Source organism: Dromiciops gliroides, chromosome 4, assembly GCF_019393635.1.
Source record: "Dromiciops gliroides isolate mDroGli1 chromosome 4, mDroGli1.pri, whole genome shotgun sequence".
Taxonomy (NCBI): domain Eukaryota; kingdom Metazoa; phylum Chordata; class Mammalia; order Microbiotheria; family Microbiotheriidae; genus Dromiciops; species Dromiciops gliroides.
The window spans coordinates 141499986-141520612 of NC_057864.1; the positions used below are offsets into that span (position 1 = coordinate 141499986).

At 36.2% G+C, this 20627-nt stretch overlaps 1 protein-coding gene across 1 annotated transcript in view; it reads right to left on the minus strand.

The window, feature by feature from the left end:
• RYR2 (ryanodine receptor 2) overlaps positions 1-20627 on the minus strand; it is a 758695-nt gene that overhangs the window by 23661 nt on the left and 714407 nt on the right. The window contains 4 exon segments of the mRNA XM_044000528.1: positions 2736-2870; positions 6508-6654; positions 11082-11142; positions 19932-20065. Coding sequence (XP_043856463.1) covers positions 2736-2870; positions 6508-6654; positions 11082-11142; positions 19932-20065 — 477 coding nt within the window.

A 20627-nucleotide genomic window follows, 5' to 3' on the forward strand; every position in this document is an offset into this window, starting at 1 on the left:
TACTCCTTGTATCTGCTATGCTAATTCTGACCTCTCTCATTTTTCATGCTATTTATTCTTCAAGTATTCTTTGTTCATTCTGCCTGTCCAAATCTCACCAAACCCAAATCTTACCTTTTCTGTGAAAATCATTTTGATGACTCCATCTCTCTCTTCTTCACACCTCAGTCTACTTATTTTCAGCATTACACAATTCATGTATTTCAATGGCACAACAAATGCCAGAAAAATGGCAGGACTCGGAGTCAGGAAGACCTGAATTCAAATCCTTCCCCAGACACTCTTTTACACATTCCCATCCCAGTCCTATTTCTGATCTTCTGGAGTTCAAAATCATGTTCCTACCTCTGTCTCATCCTGGGATTTCCCTCAATACCCAGGGCCCGCTTACCCTGGAATATTTTAAAACCCTGCAGCTTGCTCACCATGAAATCTACCTCTCCCACTGATGAATTCCTACTAGAGCTTCCATTTTGTGAAGGGGCCCAAGTTGGGCTGCCTACACTCCACTTTTGGCCCTGTTCCTGTCCTTCTAGACTTCAAAATCAAGCTTTGTGTCAGGTGTCTTTATCCTAACCTCTCCTCCCTCCCCTTTCAGCTTCCTTTTGTGTCAATCTTTCCTAATTAGAATGTAAGCTATCTATTCTATATAATACAGAGGCAAGACTTAGATCATTTTCTTTTTGTTTCTATTTTTGCTATCCCTTAACTCAGCGTCTGCCACACAGTAAACACTTAATAAGTCCTTCACTATTCCTTCTTCCTTCTCTCTATTCTTCTTTCATTTCCTCCCTTCTTCCTTCCTTCCTTCTTGTCTTACTGTGTGACCCTGCCACATCACTTGACTTCTCTGTGCCTTAGTTTCCTTATCTTAAAAAATGGAGATTAGAACTGCATCTCCTTCACAGGGCTGTCATGAAGATCAAATGAGTTAACATGTGAAGCAATTTGAAAACTTTGAAGTGTTATGTAAATGCTAGTTATTATTATTATAACAATTACTTTTCTGCTTATTGCCTTATACATATTTGTTTTGTCTCCTCAAGTATTTGTCATCTACTTGACGGGAGACACTTTATCTTATTCTCTTCTATCTTCATGGCTCCGAACACAGCACTATATACATGAAAATCATCCAGACATTTGTTGGTTGACTTACTCTAAAATCTGTGGTGCCAGATCATATTGTAAGTTATACTAGGTAAGGCCTATATATGGCCACAGGGTTGTTGTTGTTTTTTCAAATCAACAGCACAGAGAATGATATTTTCAAATTATTTGGCTTTCTAGTTTACCTACTCTTCAGTGGCTGATAGAGCAATTGCAAACTTATTTGATAGGATCATCCTGGACTTCGATATAATAAGTAAAACATGGAACCAATAGTACATCACTTCAGATTAAGCTGGTGTTCTATAGAAGTTCTTAATTTTCCGTAGTCCTTAACTTTGTTTTGGTCACATCCATCTTTTTGAATAGTTCTATCCAGAATATAACAGTTCTTCCTGAACTGTATTTATACTACTGAAGTAAGTCATCTAATAGCATTAGAATAGCATCATAGTAAAATATCTCTGCTGGATGGGCCATGCTCGGAGATTGAGTGATATTAGGAAAATGAAGCAATTTACAGTAGCTGAAACTGGGAAACTGAAAAGAGAATAAACAGGTTTAAAAGAAGTATTTGAATGATACTCTGAAGCACAGCCTCATTAGGCTAGTTGAGAACTAATATGGACCTGCCTGGTGTGTTTTGTTAATTGAATGAAGGGGATGGATATGAGAATTGAGGTAGTAGAATTGACAAGACTGACAACTGATTTTTTTAATAAGGGATGAATAATAATGAAGAATTGAAAATGTCTATGTTGTGGACCTGGGAGGTAGGAGAATAGTGGAACCCTCAATCAATGTAGAGAAGTTGAGAAGTGATGGGCTGTGAGAGAAAGGTAATGTGTTCTGTTTGGTCGTATTGATTTGAATTGCTTATGGGACATCCAGTTGAAGATGTGTGGTCCTATGGAGATTTGGAGACAGAGGATATGGGTTCAACTCCTATCTCTGCCACTTAGAAGTTTTATACTTGAGGCAAGTCATTTTATCTCTCTAGGCCTCAGTTTTTTCATCTTTAAAAAACACAAATTGGATTATATGATCTCCAAAGTCCTCCAAACTCTAAATTTATGATCAAAAAGGAATCTTTAATTGAAACACTAGGAACATTTATATTCCTTTTTCATGGAATTTTAAAAAATGTATTGGTATATTTTGGTGACCTACGTGAACTTTCTGGAGTTCTAGTTATTACTGAAAATTTAAATTTGCTTTTGATTATATATAAAGTCAGAAATCAGTAGTGATAGCATTTAGGAGTCAAAAGTGACCTCACTGACTACCTAATTCAACCCATCCATGAAAAAAAATTCTACAACATATCCAAGAAGTCACTTTTGGAGCTCCCTAATTATTAAGCAGTTTCCCCTTACATCAAACCTAAGTCACTATCTTCCTCATGTATTTTAAAAACTTTTTTCCCCTAATAGTCCAAGAAATTCATTAGAGTGCTATTGTTTTCCCTGAATAATGATAGTTTTGATTGCTGTGTGGTTATTGACATAGCAATACTACATTGTGCTTTACTACATGTGGGAAATACAGAATGGTTATGGAATCAATAACATGAGATGTGAATAGGGAAATTCCATTCAAAATTAGCCTAAATTATATAAGCTTACCGTTAGCATATCATCACATTTCATATCTGGTGTATCTCCATCTTCACTTTTATTGTAGAACTTTCGGAAAAAATTGAATGCCACAACTGTGTATAGGTAAACGACAACAGCCAGTAATCCCACAGTCAGCACAAGCTATAAAACAATGGAAAATACATTGAACACATGTGAAAACCATATGCCCAGCATATTTAACATGTGCACGGTAGGAAGGAATAGAAGTGAATACACAACTAGATTTATATCTAAGAAGCAAATGGAATCCATAACTAATTAATGATCCTCACCTCTTGCTCTTTTATCCTGAGTATAATGAGTGATTTATTTTCAGTTTCCTTTTCTTTATTTTAAACATTTGTTAGGATTATTTTATGCAATGCATTGCACACATACATTATGACTGAACAAAGATTAAGTTTCTGTAAGAATTGGAGTGGCGCCCCCTGATGGAAGGATGTTGCGGGGGGCTCCGCTGTGAAGGGAGGGCATGTGATTTTGAAGACATATGACTTTAGTGTCCCAGAATTTGAATCTGTAGAGCTGCCTGTTAGACCTGTCAATCAGAGCTACCAGCCAATTAGCTTGGAGCTGTGTATGTGTGGACAGCCCTATTTCCTGTTGGATAGGAGGCTTCTGGGAGGAGGAAGGGGAGAGGGGTCTCTTTTTGGCCCGGGACCTCAGTTTGAGTGGAGCTGAGATGCTGGCTCCCTGAGATAGATAGATGAAGGAATCTTGGCCTCTTTCTCTCTGATCACTAGATCCTAATGCACCTTAATAAATGCTTAAAAGTCTAAACTCTTGCTAAAGCTTCTAATTTATGGTGACCACTCATTAGAATTTTAGACAGTCTAGATAGAATTTTAGCCCCTTACAGTTTCACATACAAATTGAGATCCATTGTTGATTTGTAACATTAATATAAGACAAAAATGTCCATTATCAAAATGATAGCTCATATTTATATAACACTCAGTTTACAAATCACCTTTTCCACAACAACCCTTTGAAGTAGAAAGTGTGAGGATTATTTTCTGCATTTTAGAATTTAGAATTTATCAATAAGGGAATATCTTCATATTTGTAATGTATACTCTCAATTTAAATAATATATATGTATCAAAAGTATATTAATTTTTGCTGAATATTTAGTATATAAAATTTAATTTCTTTCCACATCATACCCTCTGACTGGTAAAAATAGAGGAAAATAAACTTAACAGTAGTTGACTCTGTTTTTGAAATTTGAAAATACAAGACTGTTTAGAAAGTGCCAATGTAAATAATTTAGGACTTGCTGCATTAATACAATCTGAAGATCAAAGTAAAAGAGACCAAAGCTTATTGGTTCAACCAGATTTCAGAGGCTGTTCTCAACACATAACTGTCAGAATTTGAAAGGTCTATTTCTAAATCTTTACTGTGATGCCAAAGTGTACTTTGGTTATGTGCAATTGAAGATAGCATTTATAGGATCTGTAGGTCTTTCACTACAGAACATAATGAAAATTTAATGCCATTTAACAGAATAATATTTCCACTTTTCCTAGAGAAATTTTATAGATACGCAAAACTTTATGTGTATATATGAAACATATATATATTCTTCAAATCATATTCCATAATCATAATAATCATCTTCTAATGGCAAAATGGCTCTCCTCTATTGCTACAATACCTTTCCTTTGGGATCATCTTCTATTTTACACATTAATATTTTGCATGTATACGACCGTTTGCAAGTTGAATTAGAATATGATCTCCTTGAGAGCAGGGGTCACATTATTTTTACTTTCTTTGTATCTCCAGCACTTTGCATAGTGCCTGATACATAACAGGATTAAGACTGGTGGTTTGTAGTTTTAAGAGTGTCTTACACACTTATTTCATTGTATAATAGAATGCTTTTGCCTCTAAAACCAATGTATTGTTAGCATAATACTCAGAGAATAAAATGACATTTGTAAAAATTCTGTGCTACAAAAAATATTTAAGTATATGTATATACACACATATATATGTTCTATATTTTATATATATCCTAGACTTCAATGTGTGTTTGTGTACACACACACAAGCACACATTCCTTTTTTATGAGTTGCTTGGTCTAGACAAACTGCTCTACCTCCTGTTCTTCGTATGATAGTCCATCTGCTGTCTCCATACCTTTGCATAGAGACTGTTTTCCATGTGTAGCAGTAACATTTCTAGCCTCCTTTCAAAGCTCAGCCCAAACAACACCTCCTGCATGGAACCTTTCCTGATCCTTGAAAATTTCATTTCCCTCTTCAAAATTACCTCATCTCTCTCTCCACACACACACACACGCACATACATACATATCTTTTTCTATTTACAAATAGATATATTTGTCATGCTCTTTCTTGCAGCAGAATGTAAATTTTTTGAGGACAGGACATTTTTGTTTTTGTCCTTGTATTCTGAGTTCCTAGCACTTAGTTGATGTTTGTCAACTGATTGAAAATAATATTGAAAATATTATTAAATAGTAGAGAATGGACTGAAAATAGTATTATGAGCTACCTAAAAGATTAACCTTTTTTTTTTTTTTTTGGTGGGGCAACGAGGGTTAAGTGACTCACCCAGAGTTAACTTCTAACTTTTAAACCTCTTCTTTAAAATCACCAGAGGCTAGGTAATCTGAACTATTAATACAGTTCCCAGACTTCATTCTGACAAATCTAGAATGACATATTCTCTCCTAGTAGCTTTCTTGGGGAATCTGCTCTTTGCATCTTTGTATCAGTAAATAGAATATAAGTATAAACTTCCTCAGCTTAAATAGGAGCTGTTACATATAAACTCATCTATAGGTATTGGGGAACAGGAATTTTCTGGGTTCTCTTTCTTCTACTGTCAAGAACACTTTGCTTGCCTGTTCTGATCAGCTTTGTTGTTCTAAGATGTGCCTCTAATTTCTATAGTATGTTGTAATCCAGTTTCACTACTTAGTTGTCTTAGACCATTGCAAATATCATATTTTATCCACTCAAAAGGTGCCATGCCACAGGCGAATGCCACATATAAAGTAATCCTGCTGCATATTATATGGGAGGTACCCCAAATCACTGTATGGAAACAGATGGCACTGCTCTCTGCAAAACAAATAACATTGACCTCATTGACTTGTTGATTCTATTTGTGAAATTAAATTGGTGAACAATGACATCCAAAGTTCATCAGACGCTAGCATGAAATTCATCAGCAGTCTTGGCTGTCATGGAAGTTGGAGTGATGGAACATCTCATTAAGAAAACATCTCTGTCCCACTAATTGTTTAAAATAAAACCTGCTGAGCTGCTTCTTAGGGTTTTCTCTGCCTTGTCTGATGAGCAGAAGTGATATAACAGGAAAAGCAAAGACTAAGAGTCAGGGGATAGGGGTTCTCATCCTAGCTCTACAACTAACCAGGTGTGTGAACCTTGGGCATATTACCTGATATTTATGGTCTATACTTTCTTTGCTTATAAAATGAAGATATTATATTAAATGATTCCTAAGGTCTCTTTCAGTTATACTCAGATTCTACTTGGCATAAGGCTACTATACCATATATACAGTGGTCCCCTTATAAAGTTCTGTGTTGGGAAAAACACAAACAAATGAACATACAATTATTCATTAGAACAAATCCCAGGCTCCCCACTTGGCAAAGTGCTGCCTTCATAAGCATCAATGTGAATTAAGAAGTCACTCACTGTTTGTTTGGTTTTTAAGCTGTTGGGGAAAAAGAAGTAAAAAGGCTTTATCTACCTGTTTGCCATTGTGTGTCACTGAAGACAAGATGGTACGTAATGTCTTGAATCCCATAGCAATGTCAAGGAGATGTGCAGCAAAAAAGAAGTTATTGTAATGTCCAAGGACAGACATGGTCATGTACCAGGCTAAATAGAGGAATGACTATTGAGAAGAAACACAGAAAAAGAAAAACATCAGTTTGTCATCAACTTGGTATCTTCTAAATCCAATCACTTTATTTACTTGATTATTCTTTCAGAAATAAGTAAATATTTTATGTAGTCAACTTGCTCTCTTTTACAATTTGTTTTAGGTTGACTTCCAGCTCATTAGAAAATCGTCTTCAGGAGGGAGGAATAAATTGCCAACTCTCTTGTGTCCTTTTCAGAACTTATTACAGTCCTCTATATATGGGTAGTCATAAAATGTTACTCTCATAGTCTATAATAAATCCAAGGGATTAGCAGATGATGCTTGTTTTGTTTTCATATTCTTCCCTTTATTTGAAGCAAATAAATTAGCCTTGGAATGACATTCTAAGAGTCAGTCCTATAGGGATAATGATGAATTGGCTTAGGTTGGCAGGAGTGAGAATGAAAAAGAAACTGTTAGAATTCGGGGTCACATACTTATATGTGAGATATGAAGCTTTTCGAATAAGTGAAACCATTGAGAGAAATAGGAAAGAGGAGCAAGAAGAGCAGAATGAAGATGGACCCATAGAGGACATGCATATTTAGGGTATAGGATAAAGAAGGGAAGCCAGCAACTATTAGAGAGAATTAGTAGGAGGAGAATCAGGACATTGTAGTGGTATGGAAAGTAAGGGACGAAAAAAGTTTCAGTTCAACAAAAACATATGTAGACATCTGTTAAGTACAAACTTAATGTCACTAATAATGCAGAGAGGTCAAAGAAAATGAGGACTGATTAAAAAAGAGTCACTGGATTTGGTGACTTGACATTGATAGGTAGAGTGGTAGAGTGTTAGGGACAGATACCAATGTCCCAAGGAGTTAAGGGGTTGATAAGGTAATAGAGGCTGTAATTTTACTTGAATATCTGTTAAGCATCTATTATATACCCAAACAGTGTTGTTTAATAAATATTTGCTGGGCTGAAATGAATGTGTGAGCATTTTTTGCAAACTATTATGATTTGAATAGAGTATGATGAATGAATAATGAAGCATTTCAAGAAGCTGACCTCAATTTAAGATGGTGGATAAGAGTAAGGGGGGAATCAGAGAAGGGTTCATGGAAAATGTGGAAGCTGAATTAATGGGACCTCAAGAAAGAGGGTAAATTTCACATTTAGGGTTCAGAGTGAACAAAGGCCTGAGGAAAGGAAAGGGAAGGATGAAAACGGGGAACAGAGATGTCTATTTTGTTTTCTTTTAAAATGTTTTCCCCAATTACATATAAAAATAATTTTTAACATTTCTTTTAAAAATTTTTGAATTCCAAATTATTTCCCTTTCTCCCTTCCTTCCCCCCTCCTTGAGAAGGCATGTAATGTGATATATTACATAGGTATACATGTGCAGTCATGCAAAATATGTTTCCATCTTAGTCATGTTGTGAAGGAAAACACAGATAAAAAAAACAAGAAAAAAATTTTTTTTAAGTTTAATAAAGTACACTTTAATCTGCATTCAGACTCCATCAGTTCTTTCTCTGGAGGTGAATAGCATTTTTCATCATGAGTCCTTTGGAATTAAGAGACATCTATTTTGGCTGGAATGTACTAAGTACATGAAGAAACGTAGGAAGAAATTAATCAGGGAAACTTTACAGGAGTCAGATTATAGAGGGCCTTGAATTCCAGGATCAGAAATATATCTACTTTACTTGGTGTGCAGTGATGAAGCACTGCAAGTTTTTGAGTAGAGGGAGAATATGAACAGAGTGGTTCCTAAGGAAGAAAGCTGGAGTAGTGGTAGGGAGAATGAATTAGAGGCCAGCATCTGAGGAAGAAATATCAGTTAAGAGGTCATTAAAATATTCTAAAGAGAAAAAATGGATGGCTGAATGAAGTTAGTTGAAGTTAGAGTGTGAAGAAGGGGAAAGACGTAGGAGGATTTTGAAGGTAGAATTGATAGGAATTAATAATTGGCTACTTGAGGGCAGCTAGGTGGCACAGTGGATAAAACACCAGCCCTGGATTCAGAAGGACCTTAGTTGAAATCCAGCCTCAGACACTTGACACTTACTAGCTGTGTGACCCTAGGCAAGTTACTTAACCCTCATTGCCCCCGCCCCCCCACCCCCCAATGGCTACTTGAGGTGAAGGAGAGGGAAGATTCAAAGATAACTGAAGTCATGGTGATATATAAGCGTATAAAAAGAAATTTTAAGGAGGGGAGACTTGGGGAATAAATATGAGTTAATTAAAAATGGAAGTGGCATGGATGATGTGACCAGAGAGATATTTTGATATAGAAAGGCGTATTTGATATAGAAAGGTATATTTGACAATAGGGGAATTTAATAATAATACTTGATGTGTATATAATACTTTGAGGAGTATGGTACAATATACGCAGTATTCTCACTTGAGCCTCAAAACTGCCAAATGAGGTAGGCACTTTAGAGGTCAGGAAAATGAACCTTAAACAGGTAAAGTGCCTTTCCATTGGTCAGATAATGGGCAAGTCTCAGAGGTAGAATTTGAATCTGGGTCTGTCGATTCCAAATCTAGTGCTCTTAAAAATGATCATGGAAAGAATATTAGACTATTAAGACAGTATGGGGGGTGGCTAGGTGGCGCAGTGGATAAAGCACCGACCCTGGATTCAGGAGTACCTGAGTTCAAATCCAGCCTCAGACACTTGACACTTACTAGCTGTGTGACCCTGGGCAAGTCACTTAACCCCCACTGCCCCGCAAAAAAAAAAAAAAAAAAAAAAAAGACAGTATGGATTCTAATGTTGGCTTCAGCATTTATCAGTTATTTAATAATAATAATAATAATAATAAATCTCATATAGTATTTCCTATGTGCCAGGCATTGTGTTAAAGTATTTTACAGTTATTATCTCAATTTTTTCTCACAACAACCCTGGGATGTGGGTGTTATTATTATCCCCATTTTACAGATGAGGAAACCGATATGAACAGAGGTTAAGTGACTTGTTACAGGTCACACAGCTAGTAAGTATGTCTGAGGTTGGATTTGAACTCAGGTCAACCAGACTCCAGGCCCAATGCTCTATCCACTGAGACTCCTGGCTGCCCCTATAATCTCCATATTATAGATAAGGAAATATGCTGAAAAGATGAAATGATCGGCACAGGGTCACATAGCTAATAACATAGAAGAGGCTATATGCTAAGACCACATGTACACTGGGAAAGGACCTTATGGGTCTTCCTACTTCAAATGAAAAAACTGAATCTCAGAGGATTTAAGTGACTTGACCAAAATAACAGGTAGAAAAATGATTCAAGTCTAAATATTTTGACTCCAAAGGCAGTACTTTGTCTACTATATTACCTCTGCCTCTGGAGATGGGTCCCTTGGGGCCTGAATGGGAGAAAAAAAAGTCTGGAACTGATATAGTAGGGAAATGTGACAGGGAATTGAAAAGAGGTGAACTCAGGGATTTTAAGTACAATGTAAACTTCTTGAGGGCAGGATTCAATTTTATATTTGTACCCCCAGGACATGGCACAGAGTAGGCACTAAGTTAAGTGTTTGCTACTACTGTTGGAAAGCATGCTAGGGAAAGGTTTAATGGATATTAGTGAATATGACATTGTGGTAGGCCCAGGCAGTATTTTCATAACTTTTTTTTTTTTTTACAAAGCTCAACAGCCCAGGACAAGAAGCATATAACATAAATAATGGAAATTGTTTTAAGAAAAAAAAAAGTGAGAAAAACACCTGGATATAATCCATAAACACATTTTAGAGAATGGGTGAGAAAATTATTTTTCTTTACCACAGGTAGATTCCAAAGGATAGATTTCGGGGAGGGGGAGAGCAATGAGGGTTAAGTGACTTGCCCAGGGCCACATTTGAATTCAGGTCCTCTTGAATCCAGGGCTAGTGCTTTATCCACTGTGCCACCTAGCTGCCCCTGGATCCATTATTTTTTAATGCTACTTTGATATCCTTAATACCCTATATTTAGTCTAAAAATGCTTCTTAGTAAAAGAAGTATCAATTAAGGAAAAAGAGCAAAATAATTTCATATGCCTCTCCTTTCAGAAAATATTTGATTTTGTCAGAATGAATATTTTTCCAAATATTGTGTGTGACCTTTCCTTCTATTTTCTCGAGACACTAGAGGTCTGCCAGTAAATAAATAGGAGGTACTTGTTTTCTTAAAGGTATTCACACCTTTCAAATGTAAATTATTTTATACCCTAATTTCTTTTCATTTGTAAATATCTCATTTTCATTCTTTTAGCTGCTGAAAACAATACAAATAAGTAGAGAGAGGTGAATCATAATTTTGACAGAAGTTATCTTCATTAAGTGATAGTTGTAAAATTTTAAAACACACATGCAACCTCTTTGATAAAAGATACCTCTAAATTGAAAAAAAATCTTATTTTGTGGTAGATTTTAAAAAATAAGCTTACATTATCAGTGAAAACAACTCCTAATTTCCACATCTGATACTTCACATCAATTGAATTCAACCTGGAATGATAAAAAAATATATATTATTTGTGAGAATAAATATGTGTGTGTGTGTATATATATACACGTATGTATATATGTATATGTCTACACACACAGACACACACATCTCAAGCACATACACTTAGAATAACCCTGAAGAAATAATTTTGCTACTAAGAATGACAAAGCATTCTAGTGGATAAATAATAATCCTATTTTTAATTGTGTCTAGAGAAGACTTCACAATATCTTTTGGTAATCCATTCCAACAATCTCTAGAGTGTAAAACAGGCTTTAAGTACTGTCTCTTGCTATTTAAGAATACAACCTCTGACTTTATCCCTGAAATCTGTACAGTAGACTTTTCATGTATTTCACTTTTTAAAAAATTATTTGATATATAATTAAATTTTATACATATATCAAACATAGATATAATATACACATACACATATATGGCATATATAATGTATATTGTCTACATTGTTACATTTAGATATATCTAGTGTTTACCTGGAAATTAAGGAAACAATCAATATAGGAGAAATAAGGTCTTTAATCAGGGCAGAGGAACTATAGCTCCTGGTATCGAAAAGCTTGGAAGCTAGGAATACCCAAAGAAAGGAACAGAGGACAGGGTTTTTCATGGGGTAACAGAACAAAAGGGAACCAAAAGATTGCTCTGGAGTGACATATAGCTAATTAATGTAAATGAACCTTTGACAAAAGAAATAATAGAACAGCTCCTAATTTAAGTATAGGCTTACTAACATAAAGTCCAAGGAGTAAGGTGGGGAACATTGGGAGGGGATAAGTTGCTTGGGGGAAGGTCCATAAGTCCATCAAGAGTCTGGAAATGACAAACACAGTCAGCCCCAGGCAATTCACCTGCCTAGGAAAGTGGGGACTGGGTGGGAATCAGTTCTCAGTAAATTTTGTAGTTCTCACTAGATATATTCTAGTGCATAACTTAGTATTTTAAATCCTTCCTCTTCCTTCTCCTCCTTTTTTTTTTTTAATAAACAGGCAGGGGTTTTTTTATACAGGTAAATAATTGTCTTATAAATGACATATACATATCAATTTATAAAAATAATAGATGTGACAAATTTCTTTAAATATAATTACTATATAAACAGGTTCTAAATAACTTATATGTGCACAACATATATATTTATGTGTGTATATCAATACATATATATGTATATATGTGTGTATATATATGTATGTGTGTGTGTGTATATATATATATATATATATATATATATATATATATATATATATATATATATATATATATATAAATATATATATATATCCTGTACCCTTCCCAGCACCCCTCCCCCACCTTTTTTTTTTCAGGTTAAACATTTTTATTTATATTTTTCTGTTCCAACCTCTATTTCGCTTTTTAAAGGCTGTATTAGTTTTATCTTAGGTAAAATACACATTTCTTTCTGTCTGCATTCCTAAAAAGTGAATAACATATGGACACATATGTAGATATGTGCATGTATATGATATATCTATATCTATCTATCTATATTAATATGAATGTATGGATCACCTGAATTTGATGGAGCTGCCATATTATCCAAGTGGATTTTATGAGACCTTGGATTAATAGGAGCAAAATGCCTTTTGACAAAGACTACAAACTGAAGCCAGACAGTCCCTATTCACTTTCCCCAAGAGAATAAAGAAACTTAAATGCCCCTTTGAAATTCCCATTCACTATCTTCTTTTCCCAAGAAAGTAAGTAGATCTTATTGTTCTCCTGATCAATTATCTAGATAGCCTTGCCTTTTGATTAAAGCATTCCTGTTTCCACATAATCTAACCATAGCATCTGCTTTAAATTGAGCTGTTAAACTGATTTGTATTGTTTAACTGATTTACATTTATAGTATTTGCATTGGGTTGGTTTGTATCATGCTAATGGAGTTACCTGGTAACCAGTGAGCAAAGAAAACCTTATATAACCTCGTAAAGAGGGAGTCCTGGAGCCGAGCCCCTTTTGGAAAGGGTCTCCATCATGATCATGTTATTTCTTCTTGGGACAAAATAAACTGGTACTGGGTTTTTTTTTTACTGTCTCTGATCTGGGTTTTCTTGTAGGACATTATATTCTCTGATCTCTTTTGTTCATAGGACAAGTATGGAAACAAATTGTAGGCGATATTATAAAATTGATCTGTTTATTAATTTTTTGTAGGAGACAGGCCAATAAAAACTATATTTAATTTTTGTCATATGTACATGGCTATCATCAAATTTTTGAAATTCTCCCATCTCCATGTCTTTGCACTGGTTGTCTCCCAAGCTTGGAATGCTTTGCTCCTCACCTCTGCCACAAAGAACCTCTCTCTTCAAGATGTAGCTCAAGCAGCATCTTCTCTATGAAGCCTTTTCTGATTTCCCTCAGCTGCTAGTGCTTCCCTTTCAAATCACATAGTATTTAAACTACTTCTTATGCATTTGTAATTATTCTCTTAATACCAAGTCTGTATATGCTACTGTATGAGTAGGGATTGTTTTATTCTCTATCTCCCCAGGGCCTGGCACATAGTATGTGTTTAATAAATATATCCTGATTAACAGTTTGAAGTACTTATCACAGAGTGAGGTGTTACAGCATAGTGAAGGGAGAGTCAGACTCGGAGTTAGGAAAACCTTTTTTCAAATTCTGCCTCAAATTTAGAGGTTTTAAAGCAATTCTGTACAATTATAAGTTGGTAATGAGTTACTGCTCCATATTGGGGAGGGACTTGTCACCTGAGTAGTTCATGGTGAGGACATCATGAATCTGGACCCTGCATATCACAAAAAATTATCAGAGAACAAATTTGATCTAATATGTAACAATCATACAGAAAAAAGAAACCTGATATTCATTTTAAAAAGTTATCTTTTTACCAATGGCAAAGTTTGCATACATTTATTTTGAAGGTTTTTCCCTACCTCAACATAAGTCAGGTTTCTTTTGCCATAGCATGGGTTATGAATAATGAATTTGCCTTTAATATTGTACTCTCTACTTCATCAAACACAGAGATTTTATTTTTTAGCAGGTCCCATGAAATCTTCTCGCAGTTGTCATAAGCACTGAAGCTTTCTTCACCCGTACATCCAACTGGATAAGGACATCAATATACTCACAGAAATAAAAACTACAAAACCGAATCCAACTGAGATTTTGCTAATACAATGCTACAGATGAATAAAATTTCGTATGTTATTATCTAATGTCATTGGTGACTCCCAACTAGGTAAGACTGATGACTGATTTTATGAACTCTTTACAAAAGTTCTCTATGCTTTAATAATCTTTTCTTTCAGGAAGTGCTCCTTTAAATTAAAAATGCATTCAATTCAATACATTTTAAAACTGATGGTTTTTTTAGTTCAATTACTTTGGTGATTAAAAAAAAACACAGGTAGTTGGTGCCCTTCCAAATTTATATGCCTTTATTTAGAGAGATAGTATCTTATAGTACATTGCGATAAAATAATTATTAGTGATGGATTTCTAGGAGAAACTCCCTCTCCCCAGCCTAGAATGAGCCTTCGGTTTAACAAAATGAATGCAGATTGACCTATCTGATTAGGAAACACACTTTGACCACCCTCCAAGTCAAGTCAAACAATGCCATTGAATGATTCTAGCCAATTAGCTTTGAGCAGTATGTAAGAGCCATCTCTATCTAAGAAGGAAGGGGACTGGACTGCAGCAGGCTTGCTCCCTCTTGTGCTATAAACGCTCTTGAACTAGCCACATGCCCCTCCTCTCCCTCTTGACAAAGTGTGCTGGGTATGTAACTAGTGGGGAAGTCAGTCAGACATGTGGTCAAGACTTTAGTAATGTGTGATCTTAATTAATAATAAATGCTTACTGCCCAAACTAGGCCAATAGCCTTTAATTTATAAGTAGCAATATTTTAGAAGATTCCAGCCTAGTCCCACAATATTTTAAATGACACAGTATAGAGTATGAGATAAGGAGTAAGAAAACCCCGGGTTTTGTTCTGGCTGTCACTAACTAGGTATGTGATTTAGAGCAAGCCTCTTTTCCTCTTTTGCCTCAATTTACTGCACAATGAGAATACTAAGCTAGATAGTCCTTAGTCCTTCTAACTTTACAATTCTATGATTTAATTATATTATTTATCCAGAGACATTCATTGTTTATCTTTTGTTTGACCTCTTTGTAGGCTGAAGAACCTTGGCTCTTTAATTTTTTTTATATGATCTATCTAATAACTTGTAAATTATCATACTTATGATATGGGTCTGAGGTAACTCAGAAGTTTTCTCCTTAAGAAGCTAAACTAAAGGACAGACACACCTAAGAAGTATGGAGAGATAAGCCCAGGACAGATAACTCCAGAACTCAGGGCTGTCACCCCTCATTCAAGCTTCTCCCACCCCACCCCTAATAAGGAACTTTCCATTGTCAGGTGGTCACCCCATTTATCCTCTATAAAAGCTTTGGCCTTTTTTCTGTTCAAGGAGAAGAGTGTTTCTGAGCCATCTCCTTCCCTTGAGGCGAAGTCTTAGACTGCCCTCTTAGACACTTTTCTAATTGGATTGTTGTTTCCCCTGACACATTTCATACTTTAAGAGATGTTTCCTAGTTCCAGTCTACTGGGATTTGAGGAGCATGCATCTGTTCACTCTATCCACACTCTTCAAGATTTCTTAAGACTTTGATCATAGTCTCAGCCTTTGGTTTTTTTTTTTTTTTAGTGAGGCAATTAGGGTTGGTGACTTGCCCAAGGTCACACAGCTAGTAAGTGTTAAGTGTCTGAGGCTGGATTTGAACTCAGGTACGCCTGACTCCAGGGCCGATGCTCTATCCACCACACTACCTAGCTGCCCCCCAGGTTTAAGTGACTTGCCCAGGGTCACACAGCTAGTAAGTGTTAAGTGTCTGAGGCCCGATTTGAACTCAGGTACTCCTGCATCCAGGGCCGGTGCTCTGTCCACTGCGCCACCTAGCTGCCCCTCAGCCTTTGTCTTTTGAAACTGAAATATACTCATTTTAAAATCTATTATCACTTCATTTCTTTAACCAATTTTAATTTCAGGGCATCTTGAGGCAGCCCACATTTTTTTTTAAAAATGCTGACATCAAAACAATACAAAATTAAAGTGCAATTAAAGAACAGTTTTAGTTAGAAGTGTTATTTTCTGGATACAACACTATATGTGCCTAATGATACATCTGTTTTTATAGTACAATGGTTTTAAAGATGGAATACTATATAAAAGCTTCTTAAACTGTGGGTCGCTACCCAATATGGGGGTCGCATAACTGAATGTGGGGGTGGTAAAAAATTTGACCGTAAATGTTAGATTTGTATACTTATTGTATATTCCTATGTACCCAGGGTCACATAAAAATTTCTTGGGTGAAAAGGGGTCACAAGTGGAAAAAGTTTGAGAAGCTCTATACTATTAGATGGTCTTCACTAACATTGCTGTGCTAACAAGTAACTAAAAATACTGAGAGACAACCAAGCGTATTTCCTATGTTGTATGCAAGAGAAGATTTATCCTTGATCTAGAACTCTCAAAGTTACAATAAGCATTAATAATTGAGCTTTGGTGTACCCTAGAAAATTGAGAGTAACTAATTTGAGGAAAGTGCTATGGTGGTCTTCCTGGGGTCTCCACAGAGATTTAAAGTTTTTCTCACACTAACCCAGGGGATTTGACTAGACAAGTGACTTTCAGTGATCTTGTCAGAAATAAGAGGACAAGGTCATCATCAGCTTATGAGGAAGGTGGATGTTTGTTAGTTTAGAGTGAATCTTCCAATTTCCAACTAGGCATTTATGTACGTATTTTTGCATAATATGTATGTATATATGCATATATGTGTGTGCATATATATATGTACACACACATATATATTTTTTAATCCCATTGATGCTGAAAACATACTGATTTGTAACATAGTATGTGTGAGAAAATATGGGCCCCCCTCAAAAGCTGATTGAAATTGTCTGGGGAATGTCTGGGAGGTGAATTTCAGCTGGGAGAAGGGGGCTTACTAAGGGCTCCTTTCCTCCCCCCTCCCCAGCAGTCAGGATCACATGATGAGAAAGACCCAGGGCTGGTCACATGGGGAGGAGTTTAGAGGGCTGCCCCTTTGACTATACTTCATTCCAATCAGCTAGCATTTGGCACCAGTGTCTTGACTAGAAAATTGTAACTGAGGAAGAAGGGAGGGGCCAGCCTGTTGAGATAAAAGGGCTCCTGAGTCCCACACTCACTGCCATTTCCATTAGGGAGCTGGCCCATTTGAGAGCAAATGTATAAATAAAGGCCTTTGATACTTCTCCAACACTGAGTCCCAGAAATTTTTAAATGGGTTTTCTCACAATTTGTTTCTCACAGTATGACAGTATGTAGGCAACATGAACCGTACAGCTATGATGGGGAGGGGATTGAGAGGAGGGAGAAAGGGAAAGGGGCAGGGAGAAGGATGGGTATGGGGGAGCAGAGTGGGAAATGTTCAGTTATATAATTATTTTTTGGTCACTACCAATCCAATTGCACAGATTTATGCAGAACAGGACTACAGACAACTGCTTATAAATGAAAGATGGCATTTTGGGGGGATCAATACTTGTATACGTAGCTTTTTCTTCAATCTCATATGTCTAAGTTTATTTACTGTTATGGGGGAAATTGGTGGGCAGTTTGGGGTAGGGGTTCTTAGGAATTCCTTTTAAAGATTAAAATAATATTTTATTTGGGTACTAGAGAAAGGATACCAAGAGAGAAATTCCTGGACTTCTCATGGGGAGAAGGCATGGCACTGAGACTTGGTTCTCTGAGATACCTATCTCCTCCAGGAGAAAGGCAAATGCTTTTATAGAGGACCGATGGTGGTCAGATGGGATGATCATCTGACTGTGAAAAGTTCCCTTACTGGGGGCGAGGGAGAACTGCCCCCCACTGGTGGTGGCTGGGAGAAGTTGGGCTAGAGGCTGCTCTGACCTCTCCAGCAATCTCGGCCCTCACCCCCACCCCTCTACCCCTCCATTCAGGTAGCAGCCATGCCCAGGCTTATCTCCCCAGAGGTGGGGGAGACTGGAATGAAGGGTGGTGGTCCTGTGGTTAACTAAGTCCAGATCAGGTGCTGCTTATCTCTTAAGGTGTGTCTGTCCTTTGGTTTAGTTTCTCAAGAAGGTTCCCTGAGTTTCCCCAGAAAATTCCTTGGGTACCCCAGGCCCATAACATTTACACACTATCATTAAAACAATTATCTTGGGGGCAGCTAGGTGGTGCAGTGGATAAAGCACTGGCCCTGGATTCAGGAGGACCTGGGTTCAAATCCAGCCTCAGACACTTGAACTTACTAGCTGTGTGACCCTGGGCAAATCACTTAACCCTCATTGCCCTGCCAAAAAAAAAATTATCTTTATTGCAGAACATGCTCAGATTTTATGCAGATTTTAAAGACTGCATAAGCATGGATCTTTTAAAGATAAAAGAAATGATCATTTTTAAAGAAATTATCATTTTACAGAAAGAATTTCTATCTCAGCCATTCTCTAAACTGATGAAATCACAGGTTCCTCCTTTTCCCTCTCAAAGAAAAATTATAAAAAATGGGAAAGCAGCGTAATGTTGAAGATGACAAAAATATTTTTTTAAAAAGTGTGCATTAAAGAGAAAAAAGAAGGCCAGGAAATAAAACTCTTGATCTTAATTTTCTTTTTTCAAATGTGGTTACTTTGCTTTTTCTGTTTCCATAATTACATTTCCATATCATGAGGCAGCTGTCAATCTCTAAATGAATAGTAAGTTTTAAATTACTTTTCAACAAAATGAAAAAAAGAAATTCTTCAATAAATAAAGCCAGACTGTAAACTGATATCTTAGTGGGACAGTTGGGGAGCCTTTCAAAATGTTGAATTAATGTGTATTAGATGATGTTTATGAAGCCTAAATCTCCCATGTGATTTCTAAATGTTGTGGTTATTCGGTTCATTAAAAGGGATTTGCCATCTAGTTTATAGCACAGTATGGCTTCAAAGAGGAAGATGAAAACAATATCAAGAATGGAATATGTGGGGCAGCTAGATGACGCAGTGGATAAAGCACTGAGTTCAAATCCAGCCTCAGACACTTGACACTTAACTAGCTGTGTGACCCTGGGCAAGTCACTTAACCTTCACTGCCCTAAAAAAAAAAAAAAAGTGGAATATGCAGCCTACAAGTAAGAGCAGACGAGGCTTTACATCCTGCACTCTTAATCATCTTTCTCTCATGAAAGTATATAGATCATGATCACTTTCAATCTAGAACTCAGAGAAATTTAAATATATTTCTGAATATGTAAAAAGATATTATGAAAACTACCCCTTTTTTCCTACTAAGAGGCACTCATACTAATTTTATTCCTCAGACAAAAAGACCCTTGCCAAAGATTAATTACTTATATTTGCATTCACTTACTATGATAATAATAAGGTGTACATCCAAACTTCTTCATTAATGGTGTTCTTGACTTTATTATTGACAAAATGTATGCTTACTAATATAGTAACTTTGTCAAATAATATTTAGCATAGAAACACTGTTCTTTAGGTCTGGGGAATAAAACTAAACTAATGGGAAAAGATCAAACATCTCACAGGTGAAACACTATAGAAACATAATTTATCTAAATTTATCTATACTTACTCGTATTTTTTCTTCTCTTTTTGTAGTGTAGTAAAAATATATATGATATGGAAAGCTGAGGAATGAATTTTTAAATGCCTGATTTTAAGGTAACAGGAAATACTCACACAGCTGATAAGGAGCTGTCTTTCTTTGGCTTTTTCTTTTCTCGCGCATCACTGAAATCTAGAGCGGCTTTATCCATGCCTAGTAATTCACTGATTCTATCTCGGCCATAGAACTCTCCATACTTATCCATAACCTGGAAGTAAGAAAAAGGAAGAAACATATGTTGCCAGTTTCAAGTCCCACATAAATTTCATTTTCTTCATCTGAACACAAACATTAAGACTTTTTTCTGTCTTTCCTATATTTAATGTTAATTCAGTATTTGGAATCACATTGCTTCGTAATAAACAAATAAAAACAATTAAAGCCTCTCAAAATATACTTACTTGGTGGATATGGCTTATCTACTTTAGCCTCACTAGCCCACAGGAATCTGTACATTGTAGGCCTAGCCGTTGTTTAATTCATCACTCATTGGGAGCTACTCTCTATTATTAACAAGTCTATCAGTACCTGCTGTTCATTTACTTCACTAGTAAGTGAAGAACCCAGGCTCTAATCTAGGTAAAAATAGACTCACAGTCCACCCAGGCAAGGGTAAAGGCAAGAAATTGGGCCTTCTTTCCACCTCTGTTTTGGGGACTCATTCACTCCTGGTCTATCTGTCATTTCCTTTATGGCCCTAGAAATATAATTAACAATAAATATGAGGGGGGCAGCTAGATGGCACAATGGATAGAGCACCGGCCCTGGAT